Source organism: Lissotriton helveticus, chromosome 4_1 (genome assembly GCF_964261635.1).
Source record: "Lissotriton helveticus chromosome 4_1, aLisHel1.1, whole genome shotgun sequence".
In the NCBI taxonomy this organism is placed as follows: domain Eukaryota; kingdom Metazoa; phylum Chordata; class Amphibia; order Caudata; family Salamandridae; genus Lissotriton; species Lissotriton helveticus.
In genome coordinates this window covers 956,585,410-956,603,380 of record NC_136063.1, presented here as the reverse complement: position 1 = coordinate 956,603,380, position 17,971 = coordinate 956,585,410, and the positions used below count along the sequence as shown (strand labels likewise).

Here is a 17,971-nt window from a genome sequence, read left to right as displayed (position 1 = left end):
ACTGATAAAAACAAAGGTTACATGGACATTGTAGTTAGTAAATAGAATTTAAAAAAACGTAGAAATTCACTGAAAAAAACAAGAGGTTACAGGTTCTAGTTAGGCTCAGATTTCACTTGTACAAACCCATGGAAATTCAGCAGTTGAGCTAACTATAACATATGCCCCTGTAATGCACTGCTTATTACCTCACATATTACATCAGTCATGACACGGCCAGTGACATCACTGATGACATCTTAAATTGCATCACTGATGACATCATCCAGTGAGTGTAAGTGTTTCGTAAATGTTTTTGTGGCTTAAAGACATATACTAAGCTACATCATAAGTTAAATTACTATTGTTTCTGCAATAGTAATTAGTCATCCTATTTCTAAAATCTCATCTGAGTGGCTGTGTGACAGTGGGTATCAGTGTATGAGTGGATGTGAGATTGGCTGTATGGGTGTGTGATTGGATGTGTGAGGGGCTGTATGGATGTGCCAGTGGGTATGTGAGTAGCTGTATGGGTTAATGAGCAGCTGTGTGAGTGGCTGTTTTGGAGAGTGAGTGAGTGGGTGTGTGAGTGGCTCTATGGGTGAGTTAGTGGGTGTGAGTGGTTGCATAGGTGTGTGGGTGGGTGTGTGAGTGTCTGTATGGGTGACTGAGTGGCTTTGCGAGTAGCTGCATGGGTGAGGGAATGGGTTTGTCAGTGGCTGTATGGGTGAGTTAGTAGCTGTTTGAGTGTGTGTATAGGTAAGTGAGTGGGTGTGAGTGGCTGTGTTGGGGAGTGAATGTCTGTATAAGTGGATGTAAGGGTGAGTGACTGGGCGTGTGAGTGGTTGTATTGATGTGTGAATGGGTATGTAAGTGGTTCTGTGGGTGTGTCAGTCGTTGTATGGGTGAGTGAGTGGCTGTGTCCGTGGTTGTATGAATGGGTGAGTGGCTGTGTCCGTGGCTTTATGGGTGAGTGGGTGTGTGAGTGGCTGTATTAGTGAGTGTGTGACAGTGTGAGTGGCTGTGTGGATGAGTATGTGGGTGTGTGGGTGGCTGTGTGAGTTTCTGTATGGTAATTGAGCAGGTTGTGAGTGGCTGTAAGGGTGTATGAGTGGGTGTATAAGTGTCTGTATGTCTGTATGACTGGATGAGTGCGTTTAGTGAGTAGGTGCATGAGTGGTTATATGGGTGAGTGAATGGTTTTGTTAGTGGTTGTGTTTGAGTGAGTAGGTGTGTGAATAGCTCTATGGATGAGTGAATGATTGTCTTAGTTCTTCTATGGGTCTGTGAATGGGTATGTGAATGGTTATATAGGTGTGTGAGTGGGTGTATGAGAGGTTGTATAAGGGTGTAATTGGGTGCCAGAGTGTTTCTGTGGATGATGTTATTAGTGATATCCTTTGAGATGTTATGAAGGATGTCATTGACCATGTTATGAGTGATGTAATATGTGAGGTCATAAGCAGTGCATTGTGGGTGCATAAGTTATGGTTAGCTCGGGTAACTAGAACTACTGAATTTCTGTGAATTTTGTCCAAATTAAATCTGAGCCTAACCACAATCTCCCTGTAACCTTTGTTTTTTCAGTGAATACACACACACAAACACACATGTATACACTAAATGAACTAAATGGCTTGGGTCACAGTATTTGCCCCATCTCTACTATATTGTCTTAGATTTGACAATACTTGGAAGTTCATTACATGTTTTGCTGCCCACATATGCAAAACTATTTAAAAATGACATTCAAATTCTTAAAAAACACAATGCATTCAGAAAATATTGCACTGTGTTTTCGAACAAGATATGGAAAGAGTCAAAGTCTATGAGCTATATTTTTTCAGCTGGGTAAAAACTACACAATGTAGCAGCACATAAGCATAATACGTTGGAGCCTGCAAGGCGTGCATAAATGTGCCTCTCAAATTTCCTTATTACAAGCATCTTGACGTGACGTCTCTAGTCACCTGTAATAAAGAAATCACATAGCTTCTCAACTGTTATGATTTACATCAGTTGAGTTCTGACATCACAATACCTGCTGCCAAAGGCAGCAGCCAAGGGGATAGGCAGGATACAAAGTATAATTAAAGCTGCAGTTTAAACAGTCATAACAAAATCGAGCTTTTGCTTCTGTCTGTTTTCCTAGATGAACAATGATCAGCAGAAAGGTATATTTATGGCATCATGTTTATTTTCACACACTTTAGGCAATTATAGGAAAACTAAAATATCTGTGCATATTTCTATATTTTATACGGAATAAAGTACCTTGTTTAATAAGGAATAAAGTACCCTATACAACTTCGTTGTTGTATATGGTCACAAAACATCTCAGTGACATACAGTATCCTTATAAAGAGTATATAGGAAAGGCTGAACTAGCCCATCATCAACACCCTGTACGACGAGCTTCTGTATAGCCTCAATTTGCACTCAACTGCATGGTTGGATTTTGGTAACCAGTGCAAACACTGCTTCAATTATGTTATATTCCCCCAACAATACTGAAGGATAGGAGGGATTGTGAGGAAGAAGGAACCTAAATACATGTGAGTGGGAGTGCCCCATGTTAACACATGGTTACATATATTCTTTGGGTTTGACTTAGCACTACATTTACAGTCAAGTAGAGAGAAGCAACAAAGGAAGCACAAAAATGTAAATGAAGAATTCTGTAAGAAAAAATGTGTATTACACCTATATAGATGCTTGGGCTTGTCAGGCAAATATATAAAATATATGGGAACTATTATATTACTATTTGGACCAGATTCACAAAGATGTTTATAATATGACATGCAATATAGTAGTGATATACTCTATAAGCAGGTGTCTTGCACTTTCTGCGTATTGCTTCCTGCTCCAGTTGTAATGTTTGTCGGATTTCTTCAAGCAACACAACAACCACGCTACCACCACAGACATCCGAATAACCGAATAGAGCTTGCTCGCTCCACAGGACACCATATCCATCATGACCTGAGTCCACTCAGGGGCTCCAACCGACCCATGCTCTCACCACATTTTCAACCTAGGCGATGCCTGAATCAGCTACATACTCACCACCTTGTTCAACACCTCATTTGCCATGGCCACATCCTCACAGGACTGGAAACACGCAGAAGTCAATGGTCTACTAAAAAACCCTTGGCAGACCCCAGAGAACTCAGCAACTACCGATCGATCTCCCTGCTCCTGTTCCCAGCAAAAGTATTAGAAAAAGCCATCAACCAACAGCCCTCCTCACATCTGGAACAGAACCTCCTACTCGAATCCTCCCAATCCGGATTGTGGAGAAACCACAACACCAGACAGCCCTCATCGCAGCTACCGATGACATCCAAACCCTACTCGAATGAGGAGATACTGCAGTTCTGATACTCCTAGACCTCTCTGCAGCCTTCGATACGGTCGCCCACCACACACTCATCACAAGGCTGCACAACATAGGCATCCAAGAAGCCGCTCTCAGATGGATCGCTCTTTCCTTACCAGAAGAACGCAAAAAGTCTGCCTTCCCTCCTTTATCCTCCGAACCCAAGGACATCATCTGTGGAGTACCCCAATGATCCTCGCTCAGCCCCACCCTCTTCAGGACTAATATGGCACCTCTGGCCAGCATCGTCAAAGCCCATGGGCTCAACATCATATCCTACACAGATGACACACAACTCATCCTCTACCTCTCAGAAGACACCACCAACACTAACTTTCATAACTGCATGACATACGTCACCAACTGGATGAAGGACAACTGCCTGAAGCTCAAAATGGACAAAAGTACTGATTTTAAGAAACAAAAGCCCACACAGGACTCATCCTGGTGGTCATCAGAACTCGGACCTACTCCTACCACCAGTAACCCTCGTAGCAGCGACGGCACCTCCATTAGGGTGGAGAAGCGTCACACCCCTACCACTTTATTATGAATCCGAAACCGGTCCCAGGATGCTTGTTTCCGGTCCATGAAAGACATGGCTTGGCAGTTCGGGCTGGACTGTTCCCATGAGGCACAGGGTCAGACTGATTTGCATATGGCCATGTCTGAAATGGGGTGGCTGAGTGGGCTAAAGAATGGTGATGGATTAAACCCAGATCAGTTGACTGGGGATGAGTGTTTGATTTGCTCAAACGCTCCGTCCAACATCCCCTTTTGTAACACCCCTACCACCAGCGCCACAAAGGTGAATAATAAAAAGGGAATACATTGAATTTATTTCCATTTTATTTTCCCTTTTCTCCAGCCCTAGCTGGTTTGGGGGGTGGGGCCACTGCTGCTGACTGGCAGCAGGGGAGTGATGCTCTCTCCAACAGTTTGCAGTGTACATGTGTTTTTGGCCGGCTTGCTTACTACGGTCAACCTGACATGCACACTATAGGCATAGGCATAGGCCTCCAGTACCTGCAGGAGCATCGAGGTGGCCCGCTCCAGCCAATCCTGGTGCTGCTCTCACTCTGCTGAACATTATCAGCAGCGTGAGAGCAGCGTCTGGATTGGTGTGGAGGATTCAATGGCTGCAGACGCAGAGGGACTGAAGCTGATGACCGGAGGAGGCGATCCAGTGGAGTGGGTAAAGTAAGCACATTTTAATTTTTGTAATTATTTGAGTTGGCTACTGTTCACAATAGCTGGAGGTTGTGAATGTATGGGAAGTTGTGTTTTGGGCCTAGTTTCTCAATGCGACTTCGGCGCAATTTGGGGCCTAGTAAAGTTGCTGATACTGCATGTTACTGTGTGTCATCAATGTGTTACTGTTCACCCTCTGACAGACATTGCATTATTCTTGGTGCACTTACTATTCATTTATAGGTCTTGAAAATTATTTCAGTGTACTTTTTAGCTAAATACCACAGCATGATAATTATGGTGCTAAATGTTCTTGATGTAAACTTTTATTTTTCTATTCTCTTTCTAATGTCTTCCAGTGATCGACAGATGTGGGCTTGTGATGAAGTTATTGACTATGAATCTTCAAGACTAGAGTTAGAAACCCAGCATCCTTTTTGATGGTGTTGTGTGATCCCCAGCACATTTCTTCATTTCTCTGTGACTCCGCGTTATGTGCCCTTATCAGCCAAAATGTATGCCACGCCGAGAAGTAGACTTAGTGGTGGTATAAAATCTGTATGGATATAGTTGCGCAGTCATGGCTCATTTTTTACTCATTATTTCTGTTGTTGCTTTGTGCACGTGTAGTGTATTTCGGATTCTATTAAATAACGCACAGCTGAACTACTTTGGTGTCACACGCCGGTTGCCATAGATGCATCAAAATATGTGTGTGTATGTCATTCTAAGTTCATTAACTTCTGACAGCCACAAAACATTGTTCTCTCTGAATCAATGTCCGCCTAATAGTGTATCACCAATTAATATACAAACTCACAAGCTTTGTGAGTACTTTGTTACTGAGGCCATGTACATCCTTTATAGCAGACTTGTTGGTCTGTTACTAAGGTTCTAAGACGCTGATTCAGAACAGTGTGCTGGATACTCGCAATAAGGTGCCCGCATGTTATTAATGTCCAGTACTGCATCCACCTCAGTGTGTTTGGTTGCTCCACTAAATATTTGGGGCACCAGCAGCCACTGCACTCTAGGAACCTATGCATCATTCAGGACAACAAACTAACCATGACCACTCAGGTCAACTCCGTCTCCCCCTCCTGTTTCATCATCCTCCACATGCTTTGTAACATATTCAAATGGCTACCCCAAAGCTCAAGACTTACCATCATCCAGACCCTCATCTCCAGCCAACTGGACTATGTTATGTTATTGTCCTTTTGTATAGCTTGTGACTCACCCAGGGGCATCTCAGCGCTTACTAAGGTAGAGAAACCGGAGAAGGAAGGGAGTAACAAATTCGAGAGGTTAAAATAGAAAGGCCTTGAGTTGTTTCCTAAAGATCAAATAGGACGGATATTTACGTAATGGCTCTGGTAATGAGTTCCAGTATTTAGGAGCAATATACGAGAAAGCTCTGCCCCCTGAACGAGCGCGTTGAATACGAGGGATCTTTAACAAAACAATATCATTTGATCTCACATTAGGGCAGGAGGACTGCATACAAAGTTTCTTTCGTAGGTACTCGGGACCTGCACCATTGATGGCTTTGAAAGTGAAACAGCAGATCTTAAAGAATGATCTCTTTTTCACTGAAAGCCAGTGAAGTTCTCTGAGCAGTGGAGTGATGGAGATCCTGGAGGATGGTTTTAAAACCATCCTTGCCGCAGTATTTTGGATGACTTTTAGTTTCGCTATCAAAGTTTCACCCACTTCGGCCAATAGGGCGTTCCCGTAGATCATGCAACTCACCACCATCGCCTGGACCAAAATTCTGTGGTGTTTTACTGGAAGGTATGGGATAGTTCTACGAAGGCGGCGAAGACTATAGTAGCAGGAGCTAATGATGTTTTTAACATTATCCTTCATGGTTAGTTTGTCATCCAATTGTATTCCCAAACTCCTCACTGACGATGAGGGTTTGGGAGCATTCCCCAGCTGGGCAGGCCACCAATCAGCCATATTGAGATTATTTGTTCTTCCCAGAAGCATAAACTCAGTTTTTCCTGGGTTAAGCTGGAGAAAGCATTTTGTCATCCAGCTTGAAATGGCCATCATACCAGCCGAAAACCGCAATCTTTCCTCATTCAGATTTGATTCCATGGAGAAGATCAGCTGGGTGTTGTCAGCATATGATATAATCTCAAACCGAAAGGGTTGCACAATTTTGGCCAGGGGCGCCATATATATGTTAAAGAGAGTAGGGCTCAGGCAGGAGCCCTGTGGTACTCCCTTATCTAACCGGAACTTTTGAGACATATAGGGGCCCAACATGACCGTTTGCCCTCTATCTGTCAGACAGCTTTTTAGCCACTTCAGGGCAATGTCTTCTACACCGCAATCCTGTAGCCACGCCCTCTACGCAGGGATCGCATTTCACCTCTAATGACAACTATAGACCATACAGAATGCCACAGCCAGATTAGACTCTTCCTGAATCTCCCTAGACAAACCCATCAACTCCTACCTCAGGGAACTCCACTGGCTCCATGTACAGAAAAGAGGACAGTTCAAGCACCTGGAACATGCATATAAGGCCCTACACAACTGTGGACCAGCCTACTTGAACCACCGCCTGAACTTACATCAGCCCACCAGACACCTCCACTATGTGCCCATTTCTCTAACCCACAACCCCGCATCCGAAGTAGCAGATATGGAAGTCGCTCCTTCTCCTACCTAACAGCAAGGACATGGAAAGAGCTACCCTTCCATCTATGGACCTCCCCATCTCTTCCACGAATTGAATGGGTCACAGCTCAGTGTGTAATCAGGCAACAGCGCAGGGATGCCTATGGGTAACCAGGCGCTTTAGAAATCCTGTTTTCTTCCATTTCATTCCAGAGAACTGAAAGTCCCTGAAACCATAGCCATTTGGCTTAGCAACTGGACCCTGCCAGTGCCTGGATATCCTCACAGGTGACTTGAAGCGCTCTACAAATCTACAGATTAATTGATTGTCAGCCATGCGACCTACCTGAGTGAAGTCAAACATTATGATATGACACCTCACCACGGAACATACAGGTGAATGCTGTGCTTTATTAGATAATATATAAATCTCATTGTCCATGTGTAATAGAGATTTACCCTTGTATTACTCCTGACATACTCCTGAATTCCAAATGTAAGCTAGGAGTACTCCCGATTTACTCATGCATGCTCTAGGAATTCCTGAGTAAGCCAGAAGTACTACAAGCATAAGTCACAGCAACATCTTTGTGATTTGGGATCAGTATCTTTTGCACTGAAAAAATGTATGTGCTGTACATAGTAATCATTTCAAAGAAGTATCACTCAAACAATATTTAACTGAAATATTCTGACAGTTGACATTTAATGAGATAGCTAAAAAATGGTTCATAGTAAGTGTATATTATGGTGCTGTAATGCCCTAAAGTAGTTATGGTGAAATGTACATTTTAAAAGCCCAGCACGTCACTTCTTGCTCATGTCAAAGAGGTGGAAGAGCAATAGAAGGAGACATGGGAGATCCATAGATGATGAGAGCAGCTGAAAAGGACTGATGACAGGGTATAAGTAGGGTCACTTGAATTATGGGACAGGGAAGGACCAAATTTTGCAACAGGGTTTATGACAGCTTTTCTTCATTATTTTCTAATTAATTTTTAATCAAGGGAACTCTTTCCGGACAAAGGTTTCATCTCATTAGTACCTGTTTAACAACCAAATGCAACAATAATCAACTAAAAGATGACTAGTCAACTTTTGCGAAGCGCCTTCCACTGCAGAAGAAATATATGTTGCCAACATTTTCATTAACTTTTGATGTTTGAACTAGCAACATCTGATTATGTAGGAAATTGATTATGTGGAAAATACAGCAAATTCATAATTATATGGCAAACACAATGGCCGCAGCATTGCCTAATTCCATAGGTTAGCAGTGAAGGGGACAGGGTGTGGGTAGAAGGGAGTGGCTGAAAGGCTGAAAGCTGAATGCTGAAAGGCTTCCAAAACCCTTTTCAAGCTCTCTCCATGAACTACTCCTCCACAAATCCCTAACAATTCCTACCTCCTGTCGCTGTCCCCTGATTCTCTCTGGAGTCCTGCATCATGCACCCCAAGTTCAAGAGTATTTTACATAGTACAAGATGTAATAGTCTGTTTGTTTTTTTCTTTTGTTTTTTAGTTTTTCACACTCAAAACGCAGGAAACCGCTGTGATTCACAATGATGATGTCGTCCATTACAAAGTTGCTAAACTTGAAATGATGGCATCCTTTCATGAAATATAAATTCCCTGTTGTTGTTGATGTTATCATGTTTGGGAGCGTTCTTACAGTGTTACACTTGATATTTCTCCTTTTAACACAATAAACCGAGTGTGGGTCCAAGATTTAGATTTGGCTGACACAAATCACAAACTGATAACCACTAAAATGAAATGAAATGAGAATGTATAAAGGACACTGATGCCTGAAAGTGTTTAGGCGCAGATCCAACTGAAGAAAGAAAGGTAGTACAGTTAAGGATTGACGTGATGAGGAATCTAACAACTAGAAAGCCATGTTTTCAGACCTTTCCTGAAGGGAAGCAATCCTGTCATTGTTTTCAGATCAGGAGGAAGAGTGTTCCAAAGTTTGGAAGCGCAAGTGACAAAACGTTTGCCTCCCCTCTTTGATCTTCTGACTTTAAGAAAAGATAAGTTATATGCAGAAGATGAATGTAAGGAAAGCGAAAGCTTTGCTTTAAGTAGTCAGGGCCAGAGTCGTGCAATGATTTAAAGACTATACAAAGTGCTTTCATGTCAATGCGTTTCTTCATGGGAAGCCAGTGTAGTTTTGTCAGAGCGTGGGAGACAGATATATATTTGGGGTGCCGAGCAATAATCTGCATTTAGCATGACCTGCAGCTTATTTTAAAGTTTTTTTCTGTCAATGATGAATAAGACATTGCAGTAGTCAGTCGAATTTGGACAATAAGAGGGCAGAGAACACAGTTTTCTGCGTCTCCCGTGGGATAAATGGAAAGACTTTCCTCAAGAGTTTCAGAGTTTAAAAGGACGAGGGTGCGATAGAATTGATCTGGCTTTCGAATGACAGGCTGCTATCAGACATGAACCCTAAGTTTTTGACTTTTGAAACTGGAGTTGATAAACAGCCCAGCTATTGAGGAAACAAAGTAGGAGACCAGAATGAGGTGTTTTTACCAAACAGCAGGACTTCGGTTTTACCCAAATTGTATGCAATTATGGAATCTGGTGGCAGTGTCTTCCATGTTCCCAGACACTGACACCACAATGTGGGTGTGATAAGCACAAAATACAACTGAAAAATCAAACTTTTTGATGAGCTGTGCCAGCAAGATGACATAAAAATTAAAAATTACATTTTATTCAACTTACATTTATTTAAATTAAATTTTTAAAAGATTAAAAATGTAAAAGGCTGTGCAGGGTCTAGATAGACTCACGCATTGGCAGAAAGGGATGTACCAAGAGCTAGGGGGTGGGGGTAAGAGGCAGAGCTAAACCATGAGGGAAGTTAACACGCAGTATTAAGTAAATAAAACTGTTATAGAGTGTGCGAATGCCTAGGTGTCTTGGTGCTAGCTTTATTAAACTGTCCTGACCAAAAGGAGACCTATTTAATGCTGGAGATAAAAAGCCATGTCTTCAGAGGGACCTATTCATTTGAGATCTCAGTGAGAGGGGCATAAAGATCCAGAGCTTGCAAACTAAGAAGGAAAAGCTTCTGCCACCCCAATTAGGGTTCTATCACTCCCTGTAGGAATAAGCCCCTCGTTACAGCGTTTGATGGTAGCCAAGTGGGTTCATGCGCCTACTGAGGACTTCTATATGTATAACCTGTAAGTTCAGGGGATATTATCCACTTTTAATTGTTCCGTTATATTTCTACTGAGCTGGGTAATAATGCCAACCGTTGTTATTGTACCAAAAAGGCCATGTTTAGCTGGCCTGTCTCCAGAGCATAATTTAAGCCGGTGGTTTCCAGCGTTCGGGGCTTAATTCTCAACACCGGGACTTGTGACAGCTGCCACAAAGTGGAGCTGTCTGGCTATTTTGGATATGACCACAGCAACAGGTAATGTATTCATTCAATAAACATTAAAATGAATAGTACCTGTCGCCCAAGCCATTCTTATAGCTTTGGGGGCCTGAAATAGTCCGAATTGTCACACTTGGGTAGCGTCATGGTTAGTAGTTGTGTTGGTACTGTCATTAGCAGCGCCAGCAGGGGCAATGCCTGGTGCAAGCTGCACTGGCCTCCTGACGACAGCCCTACCACTTATGTATTTTTTTTTTACAAATTAAGCACTGCCGTGTCTCTCAAGCCATAGGAATGAAGAGCGCGCTATAGTACACTATTGTCCGTCTGTCACAGCCATTGTTCGCAGAGTTCCTGCTGTTTGTGTATTCCTGTCAGTTCACAGTGTGATGATGCGCTCTGGATGGATGGAGGGGCGGCGTCTCCTGTTGACCCGGGGGTACCATTCCTAGAGAGGGAGGGCGCATTCCGTCCTCGCCGAGAGCGCCTAACTTCAAGGGTTGTGCAGAGGTCTCGTCAGAGATTCCTGCTAACAAAATAAACAAAAAGCGGTTGTGCGCACGCCGTTTGACCCTCCCTTGCAGCCTCCTGCAGCACCTTAGATGTTGAATAAACAAAGCTGACACGGCTGGTGAGGAAGGGGCCAGGATAAGGCGCCCGCTGCTGGGGTAAGTGCGCGGGCTCCAGAAACAGGATCGAGTCTCCCTGCGAGGCAATAAGAATTTCTCCATCTCTCGACTTGCCCATTAAGGGTCTTTTTCCTTTTTCTATTAAAAGAGCCGTGAAAAACCCCCACAAAAACGGTCTGAAGCAGTCCACGTCATGAGTAAATAGTGAACGAGGATTCCCTAGTCTGAACCTGTATAAAAATGGCTCACTTTCATCCAATGTACACAAAAAAGTACCACCTTTTCTTTTCTTTTTTAAGTGTTCAGGGACTCGGATAAGTCAGCTAGTGACGTCAGGACACGTGCAAGAGCTCCCGTTCCACAGGTACCTGTGATCGTTTTCCTAGGTGACCTTCACTTTTTTTGTACAGGTCCTCCAATATTTTTGTTGTGTTAAACCGCCCTCAAAATGTAACAATCACTGGAGATGTGATGCAGCGCTTAACTCTAGCGTCAATCTGCTTCTAAGCATTGCAATTTTGTCAGCTCGGGGAACGAAAGCAGGTTGACACAACTTGATATGCTCTGGATCTCAAAATGTGACCAAGGATGAAGCCGGGCCTGGGGCTTCCTAAATCCACACCGTGCAGTTTAGACACACTGGGGTCAATTCACGCAGGCATTCTTGAGTGGGTAAAAATATGCTCCTGTTGTATCCTTTTACGTAATCTTGCGTGCATTTATTAATCAGCCCAAAAGGTACGACTCCTTATCAGTATAAGTGCACAGGGCACATTGCTCTTTTCATTTGGACTAATTGTGCATTACTATCCCCTGAATATTCCCTTGTTATTGCCTGTTTAGATGTTTTGGGGTCAATTCTGAAATGCATATGAGTTTGTTGCAGAGTACTACATCGGTGTGTTGTACGTACTCCTGCATGCCTTTGGCAATAGATTCAGTATTGCATCCCTCCTACAATATTTCAGGAGAGTGCAAGTAATGCTTTGCTATTATCCATCTGGTACGGATGGCTGGCACCCGCCAGGGGGCGTGGTGGAACATTTTACCCCTATGGACATGCCACTTATCTAGGGGCAAGTAGTTTCACTTGGTCCAAGTAGAGACATGTGGGCTTCAGCAGGGCCGGACTGAGAACCAAAACCGGCCCTGGCAAAGTGCTCGGTCGGCCCCCTGGGGGTGCAACCGAGCTCTTTGACAGGGCCGGTTTTGGTTCTCAGTCCTATGCTGCTAAAACGGCCCTGTAACAAAAACGGCCCCCAGGGCCCCAAACCGGCCCCCACCCTTTCGGTGCACGGGGGATTGCCCAGTGCCCGCAATGGCCAGTCCGGGCCTGGGCTTCAGGCATCGGACTATACGTATGGTTTTTATCTGAACCTACGTGAGGCATATAGGTTCCAACGTTAAAGAAACCAAGGGAGTTTTTAATGGCAAATACAAAATATAAACCGATCCAACACACAAGATTTGACAAAAAATAACCGACACCAAAATATAACAATCTTTAACTGGACTTTTTTCGCATAATTTCTTCATATTTCCAGTAGCTCATTTAATACCAACTGGATGCTGCAGAAACCAATTTCCAGGTGATCAGCTGAAAGTTCCACAAAGGTACTGCCAGACCCAATCAGTGCAGGCCACTGAGCCCCAGGGCTCCCCACTGCACCTGACACAGGGCTTCGCGCGCGTCTGACACAGTGGGGCCTGGGCTGGGGCCCACAGAGGCGGGCGCCGCCACAAATGCGGGAGTGCCTGAGCAGGTCTGCAGGCGAGCAGTCCTCAAAGCCCCTTCCCACCGCCCAGCGTGTTGCGTCATGCGGCGCATGAATGGCACGGCACGTGCGCGCACGCCGCGCGACTTGTGCCCCGGTGAAAACTTTATATCAACAGAAAGGTGCGCGCGAGACAGATGAGCATGCACTTTCATCAGCTCTAGAGGGACCCTCAATAGCAGGGCCCGACCCTTATTACTGCACACCTATACTTCAATGCAATTTGACGATCTCTTGACACCAATGAACGCTCGACAGTTTGAAATGTTGAAGGCGAGTCACTTGGAGCTAATGTGACCTACGCACACACCGCACACACACTTGACTCGCAAACACTTACAACGGCATACAAACATAACAGGCATTCAAATAAAAACATGCATGAGCACGCACGCAAATACATGCACACAGAAATCCATGCAAGCACACACATGCTCATAAACACATAAACTAGCATAACAATGCGCAAACAAACACACAGAACCATATGTTAACACAGCAGGCGCCGCAATGGGCATCCATGCCTGCAAATACAGGCGGATAGACAAATATGGACACAACTACACACATGCACTTAACATATAAACTAGCATTACACTTAATACGCAAGCACAGGGGCACAAAATACCAACAGCCACACAGAAATATGTGCCTTCTCACGCAAGTATCCAAAAATGAAGAAATATACACAAGAGCACATAGACATATAATCCAGCATACAAAATGTGCAAACACAGAGACATAAAACACAAACAACTACATCCAAACAATAAAGTTACAGATAAACCACACATAGATGCCCGCAAAGACATAAATAAAAACACAGCCACACAAGTGCGCATAAACATACGAACTACCAAAACACGTGTTGCGCAAACACAGAGGCACAAACGCAACACAAATAACCACAGCAGGCACACACATAAGCATACATGCATGCAAGCACATATATACACTAGAATACACGTGCAGGCATGCACATATTCGCCCAGATGCGCCAACTCGTGCACACGGTCACTGGGCGCAGCGCCCCTCGTGTGATCTCCTCTCCAGATGCGCCGGGCAGTGAGAGGAGACACCTGTTGGTCAGGCTCCAGGCAGAGGCAGTGAGCAGAGGGAAGCCCGTGGGGGAGGGGAGCGGGGCGCCTGCCAAGACGCGGGGCTCTAGGCTGAGGAGGAGGGGCGGGGGTCTGCATCAAGGGACAGGGCAGCGTCCGCAGCTGGCACGCCGCGCGGGCGCAAAGGCTGGCGCGGGGCGCACGGTACCTTCCTCCGCAGACTTCATGCTGCCAAGGCGCGAGTAGAGGGCGGCGTGCAGCTCCAGGGCTCCTGCGGGGGCGAGGGGCATCCACAGCCCGAGCCAGTCCCGGCCTCCTCCCGGCAGAGATTCGGACAGTGGACCGCGCGCCTCTCGGAAGTTTACTCTGACTGGAAGTCACTGCACCGAAGAGAGCCGGCTGGGGCAGCGGTGCACCGCTGTCACTGGCAGCGCCTGGGGAGCGGGTGACTCGCTTGCCACGAGCAGGGTGGCAGTGGGAGCAAGGTGACTTGTCTGTCAGCTGGCAGCGCGCGTCCTTCCTCCCTGGGCGGCGAGCTCTCCTTCAGGGCAGCGTGGCAAGCTTGTGCCCTCTGGTTTCCTTCTGGGGGTATAGTCGAGGGAGTGTCTTTGCTCCACTGCCAGCGCTGCCAGGAGTGAGCGAAATGATACGTCTGGAAGGCAGCGCGTCCTCTCTGGCAGTAGTTGTCAGGTCGAGCCTCTCTCCCCTGACACTTGAAGTGCGTCCCGGCTCTCTCAGCTGCCTCAAACCTCTGCTCTACCACTCACACTGCTAGTTTGTTGCTTGTGTTTTTTTTTCCAGTAACTTTTTTTTCCAAAATATATCTATAGAGTCTCCAAGTCTCCCTCTGACGCAGAGCCGGGCTGTCTGCGCCTGCTGCCCTTTTTAAAGCTGGAAAACACCTCCCCGCCTCCTCCTCCCTCCCCTGCCCCTTCCTTCCCTCCCCGGCTCCTTCCCGCCCCCTCCCTCTGCCCGAGGACGTCACGGGAGCCGCGAGCCTCCTCAGGAGCCGGCCGGGGCGGGAGGAGAGGGGCGCACCACCGCAGACCTCTGCTGCCAGCCGGCGCGCGCGCCAAGGCACCTTCTCAGCTCCTCCTCAGCGCACCAGCCATACTTTTTTGGGGACTAGCCAGAGTTATTCAAGTTGGGCTACGTGTGCCGTTAAACCAAGGCAGACGGCGGCAAAGTGCCTTTGAAGGAAACTCGGGGGTCCGCGAGGCTGGAATGTCGAGAAAGAGTGCTCCTCGCCCAAATTCTGTGATGCTTCTTTCCACAGCTCGAAAAGTTATTTGAGAAGAAAGAGACACCTCTCCCTCTCCTCTCGTTCCTGCCAGCTGTTACCTCCACGCCCCATGTTCTCCATACTTTTAATTTGGAATCAATATATTGCCCTCCTTCTCCATAACTCGTTATTTCTCCCGCCTTTCTTCCTATTACTCCTTTGCTAACTATTCCAAACCGCTCAAACTACTCCTCTCCTCTATTTTCATTTATTTATTTTCTCTCCTATCAGACAATTGACTTAATGTTGATGTATCGTGTACTCCGCCCTCCATTTATTTTTCTCTCTCTTTCCCGGGTCTTCCATACCGTGACTCCCTTTCTTTGCCACATTTCACTTTCTCTCTCTCTCTCTCTCTCTCTCTCAATCCCTCTCTCTCTTTCCTTGTCTGCCTGCCTCTGCATGTATAAGTCATTACTTCAAGTAGTGCTAGGCTTCCCCCGCTGTGGAAATTTGGAAAGGAGCAGACCCTGGCAAGGAGCAGAAAGGAAAATCCCATTCTGCTAAATGAAGAACAGATTGAAATGGGATTCGTGCGTTTTTTTGCTCCAGCCGCTCGGATTTATTGTTATTTTTCACTAAATGCCTGGGCAACCCCGTTTTGATTTATGAAAGTGGAATTCTGGTGTGGAATGAAGCTAATGCACGAGCAGCTGCTGCTTGCTTTGGTGCTCAAATGCCACCACCCCAACAATCAAGCATTGGCAAAGCCAATAGGGCTGGCGTTGTTTGTCAGCCTTTTGGCTTCGTGGACGCTTTTGATATTTTTTCTTGGTTTTTGCAAACATTATTTTTGGGGAAACTTGTGGGCCCTAGTCAATTAACAGAGGCTACGTTTGGGACTCTTAAAGCGCACATTGGCATTGTAGTTCCTGGAATTGAAGGGAGCTACTTTGTGTGTGGATGCGCTGCTTGTGAAAGGACAGAGTGCTGTCACTCACAGTGAAGTTAGTCTGTGGGCTAACCTATTGCCCCGCCCTGTAGTAGGAGGGAGAAAATGTGAATGACACAATAATAGACCTATGGAAGAAGAGAGCTTGTTGAAACCCCCAGTAAGTATTCTATACATATAATTTTAGTAAAATCTTAAAAGACATTGCCAAGGCCAGACCTTAAAAGAGGACCGTCTGTAAAGGGAAACCTGCCCGTTTGGCAGTGAGGAGAAATGTCTCAGTGTTGATGTGAACTGTGAATGATTTGAACAATGCCCAAACACAAAGACGAACAATGGCAAACAGATTTCAGTAAGGATAGCTTCAGCACCCCTCTAGTAGCTTGGCATGAGTAGCATTCATGGATAACGTGTGAGGTGCTCTACTTAACAAAACAAGGCCCAATGTAGATAAAGAAATATGTACATTAGAGGCCCATGCTAAGTTTAAGGAGAGGATGTGGTCTGAGGGCTAGACTGCCGACTTTAGAGCTGGGAAACCAAGGTTCGAGCCTCATGGTCGTGTCCACATCCTGTGATTCTGGGCAAATCACGTAATCTCTCCGTGCCTACCAAAAAAATGAATGTGTCCTTGTGTAACGTAATCGGTACTCATGGAAAGCGCTCCAATACCTTCGGGTCGAGTTCACGCTATATACATCTGCAAAAAAAGTAAATAAATATCGAATTAGAAGATAAGTCACAATAATAAAGAAAAGGGTTTACATTCATACAAAAATAAACTAAGATTATCATAGCAAAAAGATATTAAACTTTGTCCATGTCCCAAGAACACAATAAAAAACAATTTATCATAAGTGTCCCCTAGAGGACGAGAGAACATCAATATTATCAATTAAAGGATATTGGCCTAAGAGCGTCCCAGAGAAGTTGCAGTAAGATCTCATTTTTGGTTAGTCCAACTGAAGATCCTACATACGACACATTATTCTAGAACATTGCTGCATCGAATGGGGCATGCTGTTACCTCTCTCTATCACCGGGAGTGTGGGCAGGAGGGGACCTTTTTAGGTCTTGCCTAGGCAGCGCATGCGCTGTCTCTCCGAGACATAAAGTAATCTACTTGTTGAGTGGAACTCTGCCTATTGGCGGCTAATATGTCCTGCTGCTCTCCATTTGTTTAACGTTGGCATACATTTTGTATGCTGGGTTTTTACTGGCTGTTGATCCGATAGTGACTTCCATTTAGTCTGGAGCAGCAGCGCCTAAGTACTGGTCTGGAGCAGCAGCGCCTAAGTACTGTTTTCATTCGCTTTTCTGTTTGATGTGTGTTTCACGGGAACTTTGTTTTACGTTTGTGACAGTCCAATATGCTGAGTTGCAGTTAATGGTTTCGCTTTTTGGCCGCTTCGTTTACCGTTCATTTTATTTGTGAAGTGAGCTCAGTGTCAATAAAAGTAAGGTACAAGACTTCCTTATCCTTTAAAACCGCTTTATGAATATGGCCGGGCGCTTTCCCCCGGCTGGACTTTATGTAATTAGGTTGTGGAGCGGGAGCCCTGTGCATAAAACTGAGGCACTCGCCCACTTCTTCCGACTTCAAAATTGCTTTGTCAGTAGGGCCGGGTGCTTTTTGGCAGCTGCGCTTTATATTTAATTAAGATGGAGGAAGCGGGCGAGTGCCTTACGTATATTAACATGGCGCCCGATTCACAGCTTAATTAATCATAAAGCACAGCTGCTATAAACCCC

The 17,971-nt window shown here is 45.3% G+C and overlaps 1 protein-coding gene across 1 annotated transcript in view; it reads right to left on the bottom strand.

Annotated features, from left to right (window-relative positions):
• Positions 1 to 14,892, bottom strand: part of NFATC1 (nuclear factor of activated T cells 1) — a 401,790-nt gene extending 386,898 nt beyond the window's left edge. The window contains exon 1 of the mRNA XM_078687571.1: positions 14,254 to 14,892. Coding sequence (XP_078543697.1) covers positions 14,254 to 14,335 — 82 coding nt within the window. The 5' untranslated portion in view covers positions 14,336 to 14,892. The remainder of the gene's footprint in view (positions 1 to 14,253) is intronic.
• Between the last annotated feature and the right edge of the window lie 3,079 nt (positions 14,893 to 17,971).